At 37.5% G+C, this 22,183-nt stretch overlaps 1 protein-coding gene across 1 annotated transcript; it reads right to left on the reverse strand.

Annotated features, from left to right (window-relative positions):
- Positions 1–216: 216 nt before the first annotated feature.
- On the reverse strand, positions 217–18,748 carry tars1 (threonyl-tRNA synthetase 1). The gene is made up of 19 exons (XM_052112389.1): positions 18,591–18,748; positions 18,229–18,294; positions 17,425–17,615; positions 16,734–16,857; positions 16,258–16,379; positions 14,184–14,301; positions 14,005–14,069; positions 13,365–13,443; positions 12,981–13,127; positions 10,357–10,455; positions 9,917–10,083; positions 9,315–9,477; positions 9,048–9,185; positions 8,747–8,824; positions 8,564–8,664; positions 6,377–6,481; positions 6,016–6,088; positions 5,792–5,906; positions 217–768 (listed from the first exon to the last, which is right to left on the reverse strand). The coding sequence occupies exons 1-19, from the start codon at positions 18,645–18,647 to the stop codon at positions 620–622; spliced, it is 2,157 nt and encodes a 718-aa protein (XP_051968349.1). The 5' UTR covers positions 18,648–18,748; the 3' UTR covers positions 217–619.
- Between the last annotated feature and the right edge of the window lie 3,435 nt (positions 18,749–22,183).

The raw sequence follows: 22,183 nt of genomic DNA on the forward strand, positions 1-22,183 counted from the left end.
ATGTGCTATCTGTCTCTCTCCACTAACGCTGGCGATTTCTTCCAACTCATCCGCATAACCAACTGAAAGTGAAAGTAAATGTAAGCATTATGTAACGTTTATGAACAAATACATGTATGCACCACTAAGAGTCTATTTTGTCTCCTTATTTATGTTTATTATGATAAAAAGATCAAATATTACAGCCATCACAGCTTCCAATCTGAATCTGAAGTCTTCAAATCAAGAGTGAGACCATTTTTATTTCATTTGCAACATACCAAGCGAGACATAATTATCATTTACCCATACACAAATTTTGATAGAAAAGGTACATTCCTGTAACAGAGATACCAGCTGGCTAAACAATGAACATTCCTAAGGCTTTTCTTTTTTTTTTTTTTTTTTTACAGTTATTCATGAAAATTTTTTTTTGGATTGACAATTATTTCATCACTACAGACTCTATCCCTTCATGGCAACTGGCTGATTCATTATAAAATATTGTTTCTGATTTCAAACGAACCATGCGGATACATTTGAGAGGTGATGGATAATTTCTTATGCAGAAGAGGACACTGTTGCCCAGTGGCCTCCAAGCTGGCATCTGAATGGTGACTTGGCATGAAGTTCAGGGAGATCAGAATTCCTCCTCCGCGTTGCGGGTTCTAGATGCCTTCAGCTGCTTGAGGCGTTCCATGCAGTCAGTCAGACTCCTCTCTCCGTGCACCTTATTGTCACGAGTCCTCACATTTACCGTTTCGCTGCTTTTCTCTTTTTCGCCCACCACTGGTAATTAAATAAGCCATTATGTTAGTGTCACAATAAATTCACGACAAATTCATACCTGCTGTGAACACTAAGGTTTAAAAACTTTAAAATTAAATGTATGCAGACGACACTGTTTTATATATACATGGAACATCAAAAGCAGCAGTGGCAGCCAAACTTACAAATGCTATGGTTAAAATTAGTGAATGTTTAAACCACTGTAGCCTTCAGTTAAATCTTTCCAAAACAGTTGGTATGTTTCTTTTAGTAAAACTACTAACTCTGCAGTTGATCCAGACATTTTTATTACCGGTGAAAAAATTCAAATTGTTTCAGAATTTAAATATCTTGGTATTATCATTGACTCCAAACTTAAGTTTAATTGTCAGATTTCAAAAACTGTTAAGAAAATAAAATTTAATTTACCTAATTTTCGACATATCAGGAATTCAATGTCTACCCAAGCTGCCAAAATGTTTATGCACTCTATGATTTTTTCACAAATGAATTATTGTCTAACTACTTGGTCTCAGGCCAACTACTCCGCCTTCCTACCAATACAGACTATACAGGTGAAACTCGAAAAATTAGAATATCGTGCAAAAGTTCATTAATTTCAGTAATTCAACTTAAAAGGTGAAACTAATATATTATATAGACTCATTACAAGCAAAGTAAGATATTTCAAGCCTTTATTTGATATAATTTTGATGATTATGGCTTACAGGTTATGAAAACCCCAAATTCAGAATCTCAGAAAATTAGAATATTGTGAAAAGGTTCAGTACTGTAGGCTCAAAGTGTCACACTCTAATCAGCTAAACACCTGCAAAGGGTTCCTGAGCCTTTAAATGGTCTCTCAATCTGGTTCAGTTGAATTCACAATCATGGGGAAGACTGCTGACCTGACAGTTGTGCAGAAAACCATCATTGACACCCTCCACAAGGAGGGAAAGCCTCAAAAGGTAATTGCAAAAGAAGTTGGATGTTCTCAAAGTGCTGTATCAAAGCACATTAATAGAAAGTTAAGTGGAAGGGAAAAGTGTGGAAGAAAAAGGTGCACAAGCAGCAGGGATGACCGTAGCCTGGAGAGGATTGTCAGGAAAAGGCCATTCAAATGTGTGGGGGAGCTTCACAAGGAGTGGACTGAGGCTGGAGTTACTGCATCAAGAGTCACCACACACAGACGGGTCCTGGACATGGGCTTCAAATGTCAAACGTCTTTTCTGGGCTAAAGAAAAAAAGAACTGGTCTGTTGCTCAGTGGTCCAAAGTCCTCTTTTCTGATGAGAGCAAATTTGGCATCTCATTTGGAAACCAAGGTCCCAGAGTCTGGAGGAAGAATGGAGAGGCACACAATCCAAGATGCTTGAAGTCCAGTGTGAAGTTTCCACAGTCTGTGTTGGTTTGGGGAGCCATGTCATCGGCTGGTGTTGGTCCACTGTGCTTTATTAAGTCCAGAGTCAACGCAGCCGTCTACCGGACATTTTAGAGCACTTCATGCTTCCTTCAGCAGACAAGCTTTATGGAGATGCTGACTTCATTTTCCAGCAGGACTTGGCACCTGCCCACACTGCCAAAAGTACCAAAACCTGGTTCAATGACCATGGTATTACTGTGCTTGATTGGCCAGCAAACTTGCCTGACCTGAACCCCATAGAGAATCTATGGGGCATTGCCAAGAGAAAGATGAGAGACATGAGACCAAACAATGCAGAAGAGCTGAAGGCCGCTATTGAAGCATCTTGGTCTTCCATAACACCTCAGCAGTGCCACAGGCTGATAGCATCCATGCCACGCCGCATTGAGGCAGTAGTTAATGCAAAAGGGGCCCAAACCAAGTACTGAGTACATATGCATGATTATACTTTTCAGAGGGCTGACATTTCTGTATTTAAAATCCTTTTTTTATTGATTTCATGTAATATTCAAATTTTCTGAGATTCTGAATTTGGGGTTTTCATAAGCTGTAAGCCATAATCATAAAAATTATATCAAATAAAGGCTTGAAATATCTTACTTTGCTTGTAATGAGTCTATATAATATATTAGTTTCACCTTTTAAGTTGAATTACTGAAATTAATGAACTTTTGCACGATATTCTAATTTTTCGAGTTTCACCTGTATATAAACAAACACTAACAATTTTTGATAAGAAACCACGTCATTTTCATCATTGTAAGATTTTATCAATATATAAAATTGTTTAGTTGGAAAAAACTTTGTTTTCAAATGGCTGTTTAGCTTATAAAATTCTTAATGGCCTGGCCCCACCACCTCTTAGTGAGTTTCTGAGTTTAAGATCGGATAACAGTCGTCTCACTAGAGGTACATTTAGAAGGGACTGTGCTATTAATTTCAGGAAAACTGCTTTTAGTCAGTCTGCCTTCTCTATTAAAGCCTCAAAAGAATGGAATGACATCCCAACGTCAGTTAGAGAATTAAATACTTATAATGGATTTCGTACTTCTTTTAAAACTTGGCTTTTTAGCGTGCAAATATGTCAACATTGATTTTTATTTTTTTTTCCTGTGGTTTTGGAAATTGTAGGGTTTGTTGATTTTTGTTATGGTTTGATTAAATTGTTGTATTTACATTGTATTTTTAGGTTACCTATTGTACATCTGGCCTAGGACTGCAGATGAAAACTAGCCTTTTGGCTAACTCTGGCATATTTTGACTTGTCATGTTAATATGCATTGTCCTTATAATAAATTATACACTATATCTGTGTCCAAATGACGCTATACTCTATGCACTTATAAAATATAATATGCACTCATGTAGTGTATGCATTTACAAAGAGTAGTATCGTCCCAAAATGGAACACTTCGAGGATTAGTTTACTCACCCCGGTGTTGTTATAACCGCATACGACTTTCTTTTTCTTAACACACAGGGATAAATTGTGAAAAAAAATTGTGCGTAGTGATGTCATAAGATGACAGTTTATGGTGACTACCTCTTCAAGATTCAAAAAGGATGCAAAAGTATAATTTTTTAAGTCTAATAAATTATTGTATGCGAGACATGTCTTGTTCTTAAGGAATACGATAGGATTTGGTGAGAAACAAACCAAAATGTAATGTATTATTAAGTGAAACCCTTGACAATCGTTGATCTCCTGTGCGTGTTCATGAGACAGACTGCAGGCGAGCTCTAGCTTCTTGCATGAGAGCAGTAGTAGTACTGTGCGCACAAGATGGGGTGTTCAAGCGAAAACTTGTTTCTTTTCACTTCAACAGGACCACCAGCAACATTACCCAACAATATGAACACAACATAGCCACACACAAACGTTCAGAATTGAGAAGTGACAGACATTCCCGCTGCCTCTGCCTTTCTCTCTGGTTCTTACACTTCACTTTTGGTAAGCAAAACCTCAAAGAATGGCGGACTCCTGTACTCTCTGTCTGACTGTATCTAGGTGTGTATGTGTAGCTACCTTCAGCCCCATCACTCTGTTTGATTGAGAACTCCAGTTTAAACAAATAAGGCTGGGCATTGAAATTCCTCTATTTTAGGACTACAAACTCTTCAGACATGATTTGAAAGTTCTGTTCTCTGGTTTGTGTGCAACATGTTGTGTGTATGTTGTTAATATCGCTTGTGGTCTTGTTGAAGCAAAACTAAACATGTTTTCATTTGAATGCCTCATCTTGCACGCGCAGTATTACTTCTTTTGTCCAAGAAGCTCTAAAGCTCACGTGCAGTCTGTATCATAAACAATGACTGAATTTTCATTTTGGGTGAACTATACCTTTAAAAAAAAATTACTACACTGAAGTATGTTTAACAGCTGACAGAATCAACAACTAAAAGTGCACAGAATGTTTTTCCACTCGCTTTAGTGCATTAGCCAACCTCGGTTCAACACTTGTATCTTAAACAACGCATATATTCACACAGCTTGGGGTGATGGTAAAGCATTCAACATTTGTGAGGTGCTGTCTTCACTGAAGTTTCACTTGTTGCCACATTCTCCATTATCTACAGTAATTTTTTCAGACCAACATCACAGCCAGCAAACTCCACCGTTTCCGCTTTGTACACAAAGTTGCCAACATTCCACACTCTGTTTTGACGGTAGAGAAAGTGCATTCATACTTAAAGGACACTTCTTTTTGCTGCATTTTCAGAGTTAACATATTACTCACACTACTTACACTACAACATGGTGTAGAATAGTGCAGAAGTGTGCCGTTTGGGAGGCATCTCATGTCTTCTGAAGCGATCCAATCGGTTTTGGGTGAGAGCAGACCAAAATATAACACATTTTTCACAATAAATCTCCTTGGTGATCATGATTTTAGGATCGATTACATGTCAATGCACCATCAAGCACTCTGCATATGTGTCAAGTGCTAGGAAGTTTAATCAAGCTTGAAATTATGTTCGTGCCTAGAGACTGCAATGGCAAGATGTACAGTAAACAATTTGTTTAGTTTTGGACTGTTCTCACCCAAAACATTTGGATCACTTCAGAAGACATTGATTTAACCACTGGAGTAATTTGGATTACTTTTATGCTGGCTTTATGCTTTTGGAATTTTGGTCACCATTCACTTGCATTGTATGGACCTACAAAGCTGAGATATTCTTCTAAAAAAATCTTCATTTGTGTTCTGCAGAAGAAAGTCATACATATCTGAGATGGCATGAGGGTGAGCATTTTCTTTTTTGGGTGAAAGTTTTTGGTGAAATAAATTTTCCATGCAAATAATCATATAGCAAAACAAACAAAATATTTAAAAGACATTTAAGATTTGTGTAAATTGTATAAACAATTGTCATGTGCAGTCATGGTTTTCATGCTTCAAAAATTTCAGTCAAAGAAACACGAGTTAATAATATAAACAGACACACCTACAAAGTTACACTTCACCAAGAAAAAGTAATGCATCAGAATACCAAAAATGTCTGAATTCAATTTCAAAAACGCAATAGATCTGAATAAACAGGAGGAAACAATGACTATCACAGTACCAATCAAAACGTAAGCTTTCAAATGTAAAGGTCAAGTTGGGTGTGAATCACTCACCTAAAATGAAATTGTACTGTGCCAACTGAGCATTCCTGATCTTCTTGTTTAGTGTGCAGCCGGAGTCCAGATCAACATCCGTCATCAACCCTACATGATGGAACTCTTGTTGTACCTTAGTTAGAGAAGTGGTTGGGATTGTCAACATTGAATTCACGGTGTATATGCTGGAAACAGAAGAGCTAACAAATATCAGTGTGTTCTAAATTGCATGCTGGGCTTACTCTTTGGGCATAGTCTTCACAAGTGGGTCCAACAGGAACAACCATCACCTGATTTGGTGACAGCCAAAGTGGCCTGAAAATGTTTAGAAAAAGGAAATTATGGTATTTGCTAAATTTCTACCCTACAAAGTCAAAAAGCAGTAACTACACACTATTTTCTCTGAATATGAGCATAGCCTAACCTCTATAAGCATAGCCTAACCTGTCTGTTTGAGGACAGATCATAGTCTAAGAGACACAGATTTTGGTCATAAGTCAATTTTGACTAAATGTGTAGTTACTGTATTATGCCTTTGCATGGCAGTATAGTGCGTGTCAAATTTTACAGAAACTTATGTCAGAGTTTGTTACACAGCCATACCACTTTCCACCATAGTTTTCAGTGAGGATGGCAATCATCCTTTCCACTGAGCCCAGAATTGCTCGGTGGATGATCACAGGTCTCTTCTTGTCATCACCATCATGGCTGAAGAGAGAAAAGGTCTGGGTTACAGGATCAGCAACTTACATAGTACATTTTTTTGTGTGTGTGTTTTGTTTTAGGTGAATTGCAGGAGAGGAGTAGTGTCATAATCAAATGCAACCACAATGTGTCACCATTGTACTGAGAACAGAAATTAGGTATCCAGCTGTTGGGGGTTCTCTTAGGTGTTTTCCTCTGACAAAATGAATGCTGCACCAATATAAAACAAAACTATACTGTATACTAAGATTAAGGAACACCTTAAATTTAAATTGGGATAGTTCACCTAAATACTGAAATGCTGTCATCATTCTTTCAACTTTGTTTTGTTCCAAACCAGTATAACTTTCTTCTGTAGAACAGAAATGGAATGTTACACTTAATGTTAGCCACTGTCTCTATTCACTTCAATTGCATTTTTTCCAATACACCTTATTCCTATGCCCCGTAATGCAGGAGGCACTTCCACTAATAAGTAAACACAGTAACACAATCATTTTTTCATTGCGGCGTTGATCAAACATTCATGCTGAAGCAGCGCATATACAGCAGGTGAGTGTTTCAAACAGCTAGACAGAGTGCAGCTAAATGGAACAGAATGCTTTGTCTTCAAAACTGAAATTCAACTTAGCACAGATATAAAAAATGAAATGGTTATTGGCGTCTCCTTGTAAGCCAATCGCGATTTGAAAATAGACAGTTCAGACAGTCACTAAAAAGAATTGTGCAGGCTTACTAAGATTACTAAGGTAACCATTAGGATGAACAGACAGAAGCGTGTTGTGCACATTCTTTCATTGAGTTGGGCAGCAAATCTGCACATAATGACAAAATATGAAGCCATTATATATTGATTATGCAATCTATTGTAACAGATTACTTTATAACAGCCTATAATAATGAATAGACAATACACAGCCAAAGATGTTTGTCAGACATGTTATTACATATACAGTTATGTACATGGCATTGCCCCTCGAGTCCTCTACGAGTAATAGGTCTGAGTATTCAAGTAGACAAAATGACTAAAATGCCTATCCCTACTGTTTATTGACTGATCGCAGATTACATGTTGATCTTGTATGACTGTTTCTCAAACCATTTGTAACATTTGCTGTAACACAGTGCCATTTACTGGATTCTTGAAGAACAACAGGTATTGTTAATTAAAACATATAACAGTATTAAGATGTATCTCGGGTGATTCCATCACATGTGGTCAGGCGAGACACATCGCTGTTGGTCGCAATAAAGCATATCCTGTGAGTACTTGTGATCGTTTTTCAAGGGGAGGGTTTCATGATGACATATAGCATCACTACATCATAAATGAAAGCAAAGGAAAAAGCATGTTAAAATGGTGCACCAGGTACAGCTGAAATCTCATCTACTCTTAAGTGCACATGATTACACACTGAAGAAGATCTGTAAAGATCTTGTACATGTATACGTAAGCTCTTTTTACATTTTTCTGATCGGACAGTCATTTCCTTTTAAAGCCATGTGACACCAGAGTCATGAACAGTTTAAACTCTTGATTTAGCGCAGCGATTCATTGACAGATAAGAAGTGGTGCATCGCTGCATCCCGGGCGGTGTTTACAGTGCTTCAAATGCATTTTTGACTACCTCCATATGTGTTTTTTGTGATTCAATAACAAAAGGTTTTGACCCCATTTACCCCTGTATATAGTGTCATCTTGTTATCGGATTATCCGAATCACATCCTAATACCAGCTGTACATGGGGTCTAAAAGACCGCTGCCCACATTAGCGAATGCGACAGAATGACTTTACAGAAGTTCATCCCACATCTGTTTCCCAGTAAAACCCACAGGAATAAGGTGGACAAAAGTGAATAGTGACTGAGGCTAACATTCTGCCAAGCATCTGCTTTTGTGTTCCATGGAATGGGTTTGAAAAATTATGTTACTGTACAATAAGTGAATGAAATTACAGAATTCTCAGTTTTGAGTGAACTATCCATTTAAATGGGCACTCACTGATTTTGACAAAGTCAATATTAAATTCAGGTGCAGATCAAACGTTATTTAAATAGTAAAGGAAAAGTATTTAGTACATGTACCTTACAAAAGTGAGATTGAAGCGAATAGGCAACTGAAAGTCCAGCTGAATGGTGGCACATTGGTGATACCTGCCAATGGCATCCTTTATCTGAATGTCAATCTGAAACACCAAAAAATACCAGAGTATAAATTGTAATTTAATACAGGCTCATACTAAGCTTTATTTATCTGTCTTATTTTACCTTTGGTCCGTAGAATGCTCCATCACCAGGATTCAGAACCCACTTTTCCCCGAAATCATTCAGACTGTTCTCCAGTTGCTAAAGCAACAGTGAAATTAAGGGGGGTTCGTTAAGTCATAGCATTTTACAGTGCATCAATTTGTTATGCATTTCATAGTCAATTAAATTACTACAGATTAATGTAAATAGTTAACACTTTTAAAAATAACATGTTCTAAAACTTAATGAGATAACATTGTACATCTAAAATGACATCATATAATAGATACATTTAGGCTTTTATGTTAAATAAGTTTCATACTTTCTCAGCCTGGTCCCACACTTCAGGCTCTCCGAGGAACTTCTCTGGCCTGGTGGAGAGGTTGAGTTTGAAAGTGAAGCCAAACACATCATACACTGTACGCAGGAAGTCCAGGCAACCCTTTATCTCGGACTCAATCTGATCAATGAATACAAATCAACTATTAGCTGAAGAAACCCAAAAAATTAGAGTGATGAGCTCATGTACCAAACATGGTAAAATGGCAAATCACAACAAATACAGCATAAATGATTTCTAGTAACATGCCTGGTCCATAGAGCAGAAGATGTGAGCATCATCCTGTTGGAAGCGCCGGACTCTGGTCAAGCCACTTAAAGCTCCTGATAGCTCGTTGCGGTGCAAGACGCCAAAATCAGCCATACGTAAAGGCAGTTCCCTCCAAGAGCGTGGCCGATGGTCAAACATCAGACTGTGAAACAAGAAAAAGTTTTATTTTTTGAGCCCTAAACTGATTTGGCTTGCTTAACTTGATACTTATTGCATATAAGTATTGTTATATACTGTAAACAACACGTGTTACATCTACCATATACTCTCTATTAATCAGTATCAGTCATCAATATCAATATTAAAGGGTTAGTTCAGCCAAAAAGAAAAATTCTGTCATCTTTTACTCTACTTCTGTTCCAAACCCAAATTAGTTTATTTGTTCTGTGGAACACAAAAATAAAAGTTTCTGTCTAACTTATTTTGTGATCCACAGAACAAATAAATTAACAGGCTAGGAGCAGCTTGAGGGTGAGTAAATGAGGACAACATTTTTATTGTTGGGTAATTCCTTTAAGTAATCTGGAATGTCTAACTTCTGTTGCTTAGTTAAAGTTATTGAATAAAGAAACATTTTGTACCAGTGTCCAGGGCAGTTCATGGGCTTAAGTGCAAAGATCTCCTTCTCCACTTCAAAAGAGAACATGTTTTCGCTGTAATGTTGCCAGTGCCCTGAGGTTTGCCAGAGTTTGCTGTTGTAGATGTTAGGCGTGACCACTTCCTGGAATCCCCTCATCCTGTATTCACTCTGAAGATGAAAATACATTGCAGTCAACCAAAAGAAAAACAGTATAAATATTCAAGTGGTTGGTCCACAATAATTAACAAGGACCAAACTATCCATTACATGGTCTACTGAACCGTGACATCAATAAAATGCAATTTAGCATGACCTAAGAGACCTCAGCAAACCCAGCTCCACATTACACCCTTGTTTCATTGGGTATTGTAATCTTTAAAATGTATGATATCTGCTCTGTGGTAAAAGAATGTACTATAAATTCTAATAGGGAATACTCACCCTAATGAACTCAATCAGCGTGTTATAGATGTAGGCTCCTTTAGGGAGAAAGAAACAGCTACCTGGGCTCAGGTCATGGAAGAAAAACAAGTCTTGCTCCTGGAAAGACAAAACAAGGATAGCAAAGAGAAAGAAAGAAAGAAAGAAAGAGAGAGAGAGAGCGTGCATGGCATTATACATTAAAAGAAAAACAATTATTGGACTGATACGATATTCAAAAGGAGAATCTAAAAGGAAACAAATGAAAAAGACAAAAACAAAGAACAAGAGAAGGCCAAATGACTAAGAGACAAAAACTAGGACAAATGGCTGATTAACACTCTTGTTTTAGATGTGACAAAGTGTTCCCTGTGCACACATCAGCGAGCTCATGAACAGATGGCACATTAAGGAGACAGACATCTGCCTTGTTTATGGGCAAAGACCCTGTTCTCTCCCCTCCAGCCCACCTATCAGACCTGTCTTCCGTCAGCCCGCGAGACTCCCTGCACACTGCACCAAATGTCATTAGTATACCAAGGCATCACTATGTTCCACATTGTGAGAAGTTTTGCCCCCAAATGTTCAGTGCAGAAAGCCTTTTGTAAAATTGTATGCTACTAACTTAATTTAAAAGGACAGAGGTCTATACATACAGGTCAATATTTCTGTTTCAGTGCAAAGATTTAACTTTCCCCAACAATCTTAAGTCCTCTTCTGCGACAACAGCCAGAAGACCCCAGAAAGGGCCGAAAAGGCAAATGTCACCACCATCACTGCCATGTCTAGCATGCCCGCATTGAAAAGCCTATCCCTATAGATTCACGTTTAAAGTAGTGGTTGACCGATGTGGCTTCTTCAATGCTGATAATAATAACTACAGAGCAGGTTGGCCGAAGGCTGATACAAATGCAGATAAACATTATATAATTTAACAACAGCGAATCAGATTTAAACAAAATGTATAAAGTAAAACAAACACTTATTTTACGCAATATTTACACATATTTGCATAAACTTGAAAACAGACGTTGACCATCCTTTGACAAATCTATTGGTAGATTTTGGAACTGACGCAAGGGAATGTTAACACTTCTGTTAATCTGCCAAGCGAACACTGTTATCGGCAGATACGATAATCGCATAATGGCCAAATATCGGACGATATATCGGTCTATCACTAGTAAAAAACTGCCTTGCAGGTATTCACCCTCTGGAGGAAAAAGTCGCTAAGCTTACACGCATCTTAAGTTGCAGAGAAATGCCGGACGTATTTGACTTCACATCGGCAGCAAGCTTCTGTGCTTCATGCTTGCAATACTTAAATTAGCTGTGCCAGAAGTTAAATTACATAAGCTAACGATGTTATTTGGTAGTTGTTAGTAAGCTAAAAAATTTGGCTTTTTTTTTTACTCCAATTCAAAGCTTAAGATAAGGGCGGCACGGTGTGCAGCGGTTAGCACTGTTGCCTCACAGCAAGAAGGTCGTGGGTTCAAACCCTGGTTGCCCCGGCCTTTCTGTGTGGAGTTTGCATGTTCTCCCCCTGTCTGCGTGGGTTCTCTCCGGGTACTCCGGCTTCCTCCCACCATCCAAAAGACATGCAGGCTAGGTTAATTTGTGTCTCCAAAAAATTGCCCTAGGTGTGGATGTGGAGGTGAGTGTGAGTGTATGTCTGTCTATGTGTGGCCCTGCGATGGACTGGCAACCTGTCCAGGGTGTCCCCCGCCTTTCGCCCAATGTTAGCTGGGATAGGCTCCAGCCCCCCGCGACCCTGTACACAGGATAAGCGGTTGACGATGGATGGATGGATGGATGGATTAAAGCTTAAGATTGTACTTTCTGCGACACTAGCACCACTGAATGGAATTGCAAAAATAAACAATGTTTTCACAACAGCTTTCTGAATATGCCCCTCATCTGCAGTTGACCGAACAAAGATACAAAGTTTGGTCAAGACAAAAACAGGAATTTTCATAGCTCCAGAGACAGTGTTCACAGTTTTCGATAAAATCAAACTACGAATGTCTTACTCATAGTTGTCTCTACATATTAAGCTGGGATAGAAGAAAGTATTTTACACTGAAAAATTTGTCTTCTAATATAGTTTGGAGTATTTTTTGTATTAGACACTAATTCACTTACTTGGAAACATAACTATAATGAATAAGTGTTTATCCTTCTTTTGAATTGATTGCATTACAATTGTATCACATAGTCCATCATAAACGAACACTGAAAAGAATATAACAAAAAATGTTCCCCATTTGTCCAACACATTTTCTTAGCTGAAACTATAATACAGTTTGGGTTTGCAATTGATGTATGAAAGCCTTCAACGAACCAGATTTTTTTATTTTATTAGACCGTGCTTTAAACTAGCACTTATCCATTAGTATATTTAATTCTTAACAAGTACTGATGATTAACATAATCAATAGGATTGAATAACCTTTGCTAGGAGTCATTATTTACTTACATACTTATTCTTGGAGTGGTATTCCATGAATACATCTGGATGTGACAAAGGTTTTTTGTGAAGCGCTGCCACATGCATTTGTGGCTTATCTATAAACAGTACCCATGCCTGTTTATGACAGAAATCAGCAGTGGGTATTGATTATGCATGCATATACTTCTACACATACCCGTCCCAGTTTGCGATGATCCCGGTTCTTGGCTTCTTCCTGGAATTTTTCCCATTCTTTCAGCATCTTAGTATCAGGGAAAGAGATGCCATAGATCCTTTGTAGGCTTTCCATGTCAGCTTTGCCCTCCCAGTACGTAGAAGAATTCTGTGAATGTACATCATATACATAAATTCTGGGTGATTATACATCATGTTGCAGAGACAAAACCCTAAACCACATTAAGACCTGAACTGCTCAGGAAAAACTAGTAAATAGGGATTATGTTTTAAAATATAGGGAACGTTTTATTCATAATTTGTGCCATTTTAAAATGTTTGTAAATTTGTAGATATGTTCTCTAAGGATACCTAAAACCAATTAAAGCATGACTGAATTCTGCACCTTGTGGATTTTCAATGCCTTGATCTTTCCAGTATGTCTTACATGAGGCCCTCTGCACAAGTCAATCAATGGGCCACACCTGCAGAAAAAGCAAAAAGAACTTCTTAAGAGTTTAAATATATTATCTAAAATATATTAGCACTCAAACATTGACTAAAGCATACACTACCAAGTGTTTGGACACACTTGACAATTTCATTAAAAGCACATTTTTATCTGAAGGCTTAATAATTAAATGCTTGTATGTAGTTTTGTCGCAAAATATAAATTGCGACTACATATACATTTTTTAACCAACAGTAACTAAATGTTTTTAATTGGCTAGTGATGAAAAAGCAGCCAACAAGTACCCCAAATACAAGGGAACTCATTCAATACCATCTAGGAGTTAGCAGATCTCTTATCTAGGCTGCTTTGAAGAAGCTAAAATATACAGTTTTATAGTTTTGATTTGTTACAACATTTATGCTTGTTAAAATGCCCATACTTCCAAATGTATCGTTTCAAAGTTTCGATGACTTTACCATTACTCTAAAATGTGCAATATAGTAACAATAAGTATGTGTGACCAAATCTTTGACTTGCAGTAAGTAGCAAAACATCCTGCAAAGGTATATATTCTTGCAACCAAAAATCAGACCTGTAAACTGTAGTTGTGGGGGTGGTAACCTTCTCATTCAGGATCCTGCACTTGAACTTGTTGTACTGAAAAAAGAGAGATGCACAGACCTTACTCTTCTGAACTTCAAGACACTCGATGGTTAATGGCTAAATCACTGCATGAGCTCATACTTTTCCTCTTACAAATGAAGCACCTACCTTGAACATTTCTAAAAGAGTCTCTTTCTTCACTTCCAGCCTCTCAAAGGGCTGTTTCTCTTTGATGATCTTCTTACACAAGTTCTCCAGACAGGGGAAATCATTACTCGATACGCCTCTGAGAATAGGGGGAAAGGAAGGCGAAGATAACAGATGAGGATATAGGAAGAAAAGGACACAAAAGGTGCATTGGTAAACAAAAGCACTTAAATAAAACCTAGAATGGCAGAGAATTACCAAACATCTCACAGATGCTGGCAACTAAAGAAACTTTATTTACTAGCAGACATCCTCTGTGACTCATACATTTTCAGAAGACTACCTGTTCTGGACGTGACAGAACAATGCTACAAACAACCAGGCACAGCATGACAGTGATATTATCAGACAGAATAACATTTGCATAAATTGACTTTCAACAAGAAAATTAAATGTATTATGCATTTTATATCCCTTCCTGCTAAACAAAAGCCACTGAAAATATTCTGGTAAAAAAACAAAAGTGTCATATAATTGTTTAAAGATATAATTTATTTTTCTTCAACAGCAACTTGGAATAATTCCTAACTTCAGTTGAATTAATGTGACTTTCACGCTCTGGCAAATATTTCTAAACAAAAGATGCCAAATGGAAAACGACTGACTTTGGCATTTTTATGGGTGACAACAGTCGTTAAGTGTGATATAATGCAAGACCCGGGATCTATACTACTATGAAATACACTCACCTAAAGGATTATTAGGAACACCATACTAATACTGTGTTTGACCCCCTTTCACCTTCAGAACTGCCTTAATTCTACGTTGCATTGATTCAACAAGGTGCTGAAAGCAGTCTTTAGAAATGTTGGCCCATATTGATAGGATAGCATCTTGCAGTTGATGGAGATTTGTGGGATGCACATCCAGAGCACGAAGCTCCTGTTCCACCACATCCCAAAGATGCTCTATTGGGTTGAGATCTGGTGACTGTGGGGGCCATTTTAGTACAGTGAACTCACTGTCATGTTCAAGAAACCAATTTGAAATGATTCGAGCTTTGTGACATGGTGCATTATCCTGCTGGAAGTAGCCATCAGAGGATGGGTACATGGTGGCCATAAAGGGATGGACATGGTCAGAAACAATGCTCAGGTAGGCCGTGGCATTTAAACGATGCCCAGTTGGCTCTAAGGGACCTAAAGTGTGCCAAGAAAACATCCCCCACACCATTACACCACCACCACCAGCCTGCACAGTGGTAAAAAGGCATGATGGATCCATGTTCTCATTCTGTTTACGCCAAATTCTGACTGTACCATCTGAATGTCTCAACAGAAATCGAGACTCATCAGACCAGGCAACATTTTTCCAGTCTTCAACTGTCCAATTTTGGTGAGCTCTTGCAAATTGTAGCCTCTTTTTCCTATTTGTAGTGGAGATGAGTGGTACCCGGTGGGGTCTTCTGCTGTTGTAGCCCATCCGCCTCAAGGTTGTGCGTGTTGTGGCTTCACAAATGCTTTGCTGCATACCTCGGTTGTAACGAGTGGTTATTTCAGGCAAAGTTGCTCTTCTATCAGCTTGAATCAGTCGGCCCATTCTCCTCTGACCTCTAGCATCAACAAGGCATTTTCAGCCCACAGGACTGCCGCATACTGGATGTTTTTCCTTTTCACACCATTGTTTGTAAACCGTAGAAATGGTTGTGCGTGAAAATCCCAGTAACTGAGCAGATTGTGAAATACTCAGACCGGCCCGTCTGGCACCAACAACCATGCCACGCTCAAAATTGCTTAAATCACCTTTCTTTCCCATTCTGACATTCAGTTTGGAGTTCAGGAGATTGTCTTGACCAGGACCACACCCCTAAATGCATTGAAGCAACTGCTATGTGATTGGTTGATTAGATAATTGCATTAATGAGAAATTTAACAGGTGTTCCTAATAATCCTTTAGGTGAGTGTATATAATATGTAATATATATGTCATAATAAAAAGTATATATAATACTGCTGTTCTATTACAAAAGTCCAACTTGATATATTAATAAATAAAAAACAATTTAAAAAAAAAAGAGAATACACTTGACACTCACTCATTTTCAAGAAACATATCATAGTAAAAGCCATTCTCGATGGGGGGTCCATAACATAGGCAGCCTCCATAAACTCTCTCCATGGCCTCTCCCATTATGTGGGCACTAGAGTGCCAATAAACCTGAAGAGAACACAACATTTATCATAAGTAACACCAGAAAAGAGTGGATTTCACAATCTGCCAATTAGTAACTGGGTTGATAAAAAAAAATGAGACCATCTGCTAATGAGACAAAGATCTTGGCTGTACTTTACATTCTCTATAACTGACAGTAATTTCAGTAATGTCTAAAGGGATACTACAGAAGTGACAAATCATTTTGTGTTCTTCAGAATACATTACTCATCTGCTTCCATGGAAAATTATGTTCTCTTTTCTCAATATACATGTCATTAGCAGATGATTACTGCCACTGTAGACCAGTGTACTTGCACAGGCATTACAAAGAATAACTTTAAAGCATCCTAAACATACTGCTTGAGCCTCTTCGTCATCAAATTTGAGAAAAACAAGACTGCAGTCTTCCTCTAAGGGCCTGTCAAGATCCCACACTGCATTGTTCGCTTTGGAAATCACAGTGTTATCAGCAAGGCCTTGGCTGTTAAGAGAGAGAAAGAAAAAAAAGGTTAAGTTATTGCATGAATTTGAAGCATGAAGTAACCAATCAGCTAGGAAAACAATTTTTGGTTTCTTTCAATGGGTCTTCTCAGGAAAAAAAAGAAGTGAGCAATTTCTGCACCATAAGTGGCACCAAGCTGTTTCAAAACTGCAAAAATAATGTTGCAATTGCAAAAATAATGTCGGTTTCCAAAACACCTGTCATAGATACATTTGGCAAAATAGGCCCCTGCCACCCATAGGGAAAAAAAATTCTCTCACATCATTTAAGCAAATAATCCAGAACAGATTTTGTCCAGATTTCTTCCCATCACCAGTTTTCATACAAGCTAAACCTTTCCCCAATATATGACAGATTGTAGCTATTGTTCATATAAAGCCACAGAGTTCACACCATTCAGAGAAATCAACCTACAAATTGCAGTATTTTAAAGTATGTTCTGCATTTAAAGTTGTCATCTTAGTCATATATGTGATTGATAACTATCCTACTGGTTCAGGCTTCTTAGCAAAATCAGAAATGAAAATGTCTTACTGCATTACTAACCTGATGCCACAGGCAACCTGGTATGGTGTGGTTTTCCAGGACTCCCCATCTACTACTTTTCCATCTGGCAGTGTGATCTTGATGGGTTTGTTGTCCTTTGCAGCTTTCTCAGCCAGCAGGGCATCATGTTCTGCTTTCAGCTTGTTATAAATGGACAGACGCTCCTCAATGTACTGAGGAAGAGGACTCAACTATAGAGGAAATTTTTTTTTAATGTATTGCAGTCATTGCCATAATAATGTCCTATAGTCATTACGAAAGTCTAAGTGTCCTATAGTTGATGAATCATAAAAAAAATACAACACAACTCCATTTCACATCGTATGTGTTACTGCAGTTGGCTAAGAGTTCAGAGGGCATGAACCGTGTTTGAAAATGTTATATTAGCCATTTCTGAACTAGGACCATCCTTGCATGTATTGTCCAATAAAGTGAGTCCCAACCAGGGGTTTGTGTGCATCTGAGGGGACTTAGCAGGTTTCAGGGGGGTACTTTCACTTTGTGAAACATGTAAACCCTAAAATAAAATGTTAGGACTGTCAAATGGTTCAAATAACTACATTATTATTACTTTGTAGCCAACACCATCAGATCCACTCTAATGAAACACAATAAATACACGTATAATGAACAAATTCCAGATTTGGTGTCAACAAAGGGGTACATGAGCCTTATTGGGTCTCGGGGGGTGCCAAAAACTACATTTATTGGGAAGCAGCATTTGTTCTATAACACAGCGTTAATGTAATGAAACACAGTAATACATGTATTTAGTAAGTACTGTATAGTAATGAAACTACAAACCTCAGCCTTTCCACCTGCCTCTCCACTAGCACTCTTAATTTTCTTCTTTCCTCCGTCTTTGACATTCTAGGAAATAGGAACAATAGAGGGTGTCAACAAGTTGTTGTTAGTTGTTAACGTACAACTCAAACAAGTCACTCCACCCAATGTAAATTGATACAGAAAGCCTCCCTGACTGCACACAAATAAATAACCAAACCAAGTTCAAATAATGTTAATCTATCAATGCATGATACAACAGCAACTAGCTCTAAATGTCTTTGAAACTTCACAAACACCTAAACCACAGTGTATTAACTTGACAGCAGCATGCTTTAACTAGCTACTCAGCTAAGCACGGTGACCGTATGGACATCTGATACCTTCTTCTCTTCCACTTGCAGACCTTTCATCTGTTCGGTAACGATCTCATCCGCCATATTAAAACGAAAATATTACAGGAACGAACATATAATACGATCAACAAAGTACAGTGTGGTTTTACACCTCCTTCAGAACCGGCATGCACGTTTCCCCGGATATTGCAGAGAAACCAATGCTGATGCAACATTACGGTGATTTTCAGATAGTATCCGTGATTGGCGACTCACTGTGATTGACGTGAACTTAACCCAATCATCACACAGAACAGTTCCTGTATGACGGTGCACATCAAAGTCTGTCAAGGCAAGCCAGTCCACTCGCCAGCCATTTTTGGAACGCTCCTATGCAGCAATTTTGTTTGTAAACAAACGTTATAAACGTAAAGCCCCGAAATCTCCAAACCAGTTCGTTAAGATTGCGATAAAAGAACATATTTCAAATCATCAATATAATCTAACAACAATGGTATGAGAAATGGTGCTTATTTAGCTCAAATCACGCTGAAAATATTTTTCTAATGCGCATGCGGGTTCTCGAGTTCACGTGTGAAGTTTGTATGTAAAAGGTAATTGGTTCTTTTACCTATAAGGCGGGACTTCTCTTTTTAACATCCGCTGGACGTTGGCAAATCATCTCTGACGTTGGCTGTTCCAATTTCTACAATTCATTTTATTACTGGTGATTTGTCTCTGCTAAACAGTCTTTGCCCACATCCTCAAATGCCTTATTTGATCAAGGAGCGTCAATGACTGTGTCTCGTTTGTCGGCCGCATTAGTCATCGAGGCTGGATCGTTTAATTTGTTTTTTTTAATTATTTTATTGGGAATGCAAAAAAGATTAACAATTGTATAAGTGTAGGCTAAGTGCATATACATAAAAGGCATTGACAATAGATAAAAAATAAGAAGCCTACGAGACTTTCTTTGGGTAAACATTTGTAATTTTATTGAAATATATAATATCATTCATAATTATACACGGTGGTCAGAAATATAAAGAGCAGATATTTAAATTAACACAAATTCAATATGATAGGATAATAAACAAACAGAGGTTACTTATGGAAGGGGCATTGATTTACATCTTGTATTTATAGCAAGATTGCTGGGTAGGATACATATTTACTTCTAACCTTTTTTTAAAGCTTGGTTTTCACCTGTTACTGTGTTAATGCAGGCAAGACTCATTTGTTGATTTTGAGAGTTATAAATCAAGATATAAGTGATAGTTTATGCCTTTTGAACTGAAAGTGCTTGTAGACCCGGGCAGTGAATATTTTATTAATTGGGGAGTGATTTTGAAACTTAAGAAGGTTCATTAGTCTGGGTTTTTATGCACAGTATTTAGCCTACTGTAACAGTAGGCTACATGGGTTAAATATGCAGGTGTGATTGAATTTTGTTTGTTTGTTTGGTTGGGTTTTCACACACTCATCAGAGCTCCAGACAGTATCAATGTTATCACTATGTAATAGCAACGTATGTGCATTTGCTTCATACTCCATGAAGGAGGATTTACATATTAAATTAGAAAGCTAATTGTTAAACATTTCCAACAAAGGATATAAACTCAAGGGTGTTTTGGACTTTGAATGCCAGTGTAAATAAACCCCATGGATTGCAGTTGCACCCTGGCAATGTTTGGAATTTGTGGAACCGTATCATCTGCTTGATTGCACATTCCCTTTTTTCCCCTCTTGAAATGTTATGCTCCTTAATTTTTAAAGGTGTTTTTGAGTAAATTTGTCATGTCCACCTACTCTCATGCATTTTGAAGCATGAACCGAGATAACATTAAACATGAGACAAAAACTACTGGAAGCCGCTAAGTTTGTCACGTTTAGTTTAAAGAGATAATGTTTGTGGAAGTTTTAAAAAAAGAAAAATCCCTAAACAGCATTAATTTTTTTTTTTAACTGTTTAAATGTCCTCTCTGATGTAGTAACACTATGACAGCATATATTGGATCCACACAATAATTAACTTTGTTTTACTGTGATAATGACATAAACCCTGATAGGAATATGGAGGGATTTTTTTATTTTTATGATTTATTATCAAAAATAACATGCATTTATCTGCCCCAAAATAACATGCATTTATCTGCCCCAAAATAACATGCATTTAAAAGACATAAGAGTTTAATTAATAAAGGAATATCTAATTAAAATGGCTCACAAGCCTTGATTTAAGCACCACTGTTGTCAGTACACTTTGAAGTCTGTCTCTAAGAAATTGACTTTTCCCCCCAGGTATGAATATTGTCTGGGTTATGCTCCCCTTGTTTGTTTAATTCCACCCATTTAAACCATTTAGGATTGGACTGAGTGGAACAGGTGACTCCAATGAATTTTAGATGGGGAAAAGTGTCTGTGTCTGCTTTTTAAAACAGCTTTTCTCTAAGGATGGGCCAATGGCTTATGCAAATCCACCCTGTGAATGTCAGTAATTTATTCCTGGGAAGTCATGCAAGCTTTAAACCATGCTTTGGCCTTTAGATGAAATGGTTTTGAGACATAAGAAAAAAAGTGTTCAGAGGTTTATTTCTATGATGTGATGTCCTTATCGTAATTGTGGAACCACTTGGCTTGTATGTTTTAAAATTGATTGTTAAGGTCTGACTCTTTAATGGTAATACAGTCTTTTGTGGTTGTGCAGGGGAGAAATCAACTTAAAGGTGAAGTGTGTAACTTTTTCTGTGTTAAAATACTTTCTCTTACCCCAGATTAATATGCAGAGACAACTAAGTAAGCCATTTGTTGGTAAATTTTCTCATAAACTGTAACGTCTCTGTGGCACTATATAATTCCTCTGTTTGTTTTGAACGACCTGTCCATACTGACACAATAACATTCGTCGCTTTCAAAAATTGTGCCCCTGCACAGTAAAATTCAAGCTGGATGGACCACCTTCATGTTTTCAGCAGGGGGCAGTAAGTGTATAAGCTGTATAGATGCGCAGCTGTAGAGGCAATAAACCACACTTATAGATAGCAGAAGATGAGATGACACGTTCTTGCATTCAAACACAGCTGGACGGAGCACAGCTCCAATTTTTTTGGACTTATTTTTATACGTTTCATACTATGTTTAACTTGACAGAGTGTCGTAAACACTGTTTATGACGCGACGCAACAAATGTGAGACATTCTGTCCGTCTGACGTATGTGTACATAGACACGTCCTTAGAAAAGCCCTTGTAATACGTCTACCTCGGACACATTGACAAATTCAAAATGGATCGATTTGAACTGTAGGCCAGGATAGGCTTATTTTCACTGAAAGGAAATCAACAATATATTGCCTTACAAAGCCAATTTAGTTTTGACCAATCAATGCCTCACTGGTCTGCAACAATAATGTAATGTATTTAATTTCATCTGAATTATTATATTTGTTTTATACATATATTTTTTAAACCATTTAAATCTGATTATTTTTAATTATTGAATCATTATATATTGCATTCTTTTTATTTGAAGGCCTTTCCGCTATTATTGAAATATGCAATTAATTTGATTAATCAATCGCCATCATGTAGATAATTTTATGTTATAGAAATGTTATTAATTGACAGCCCTATTTTAAATATA

Source organism: Xyrauchen texanus, chromosome 3 (assembly GCF_025860055.1).
Source record: "Xyrauchen texanus isolate HMW12.3.18 chromosome 3, RBS_HiC_50CHRs, whole genome shotgun sequence".
Taxonomy (NCBI): Eukaryota; Metazoa; Chordata; class Actinopteri; order Cypriniformes; family Catostomidae; genus Xyrauchen; species Xyrauchen texanus.